Source organism: Penaeus monodon, chromosome 31 (genome assembly GCF_015228065.2).
Source record: "Penaeus monodon isolate SGIC_2016 chromosome 31, NSTDA_Pmon_1, whole genome shotgun sequence".
Classification (NCBI taxonomy): Eukaryota; Metazoa; Arthropoda; class Malacostraca; order Decapoda; family Penaeidae; genus Penaeus; species Penaeus monodon.
The window spans coordinates 3,883,786-3,884,216 of record NC_051416.1 but is presented as its reverse complement, the minus strand read 5'-3'; the positions used below and the strand labels follow the sequence as shown (position 1 = coordinate 3,884,216).

The following is a 431-nucleotide window of genomic DNA, read 5'->3' as shown; positions in this document are numbered from 1 at the left end:
TTTCACTCACTGAGCATGGTAAGGCAGAACTTCCTCATTGAAGAATTTTCTAACAGAGTTTCTGAAGATGTCATGGTCTTCATTAAAGATGGACCTGGTGCCAATGTCCATCATGGTTGGAGCCTGGGAGGTTGTGGGTCTGAACGGCACCACCTCTTCCTGAGAGTCAGCCGAGGGCTCTCCATCACGCCTGATGAATGCAAAAAGTAAGATACAAATTTTATTTGATAAAGAGAACATGTGCTTATGTGCTTATCTGGTGAATATCCTACACCATAGTTTTTTTTTTTTTTACTTATGGGACTGGTCTTGCTTCCTTAAGAAAACCATTACCTTGTGTGCCATTATCTTTCTATCAAAGAGTTCATTCTTTTTATATTACTGCCCTTCAAACTTCTACACATACAAACCTACACAAATCTTTTTAGGAG

At 39.4% G+C, this 431-nt stretch overlaps 1 protein-coding gene across 1 annotated transcript in view; it reads right to left on the bottom strand.

Annotated features, from left to right (window-relative positions):
- LOC119592997 (long-chain specific acyl-CoA dehydrogenase, mitochondrial-like) overlaps positions 1-431 on the bottom strand; it is a gene marked incomplete in the record, with an annotated part of 16,246 nt that overhangs the window by 11,693 nt on the left and 4,122 nt on the right. Inside the window, 1 exon segment of the mRNA XM_037941886.1 lies at positions 11-190. Coding sequence (XP_037797814.1) covers positions 11-190 — 180 coding nt within the window.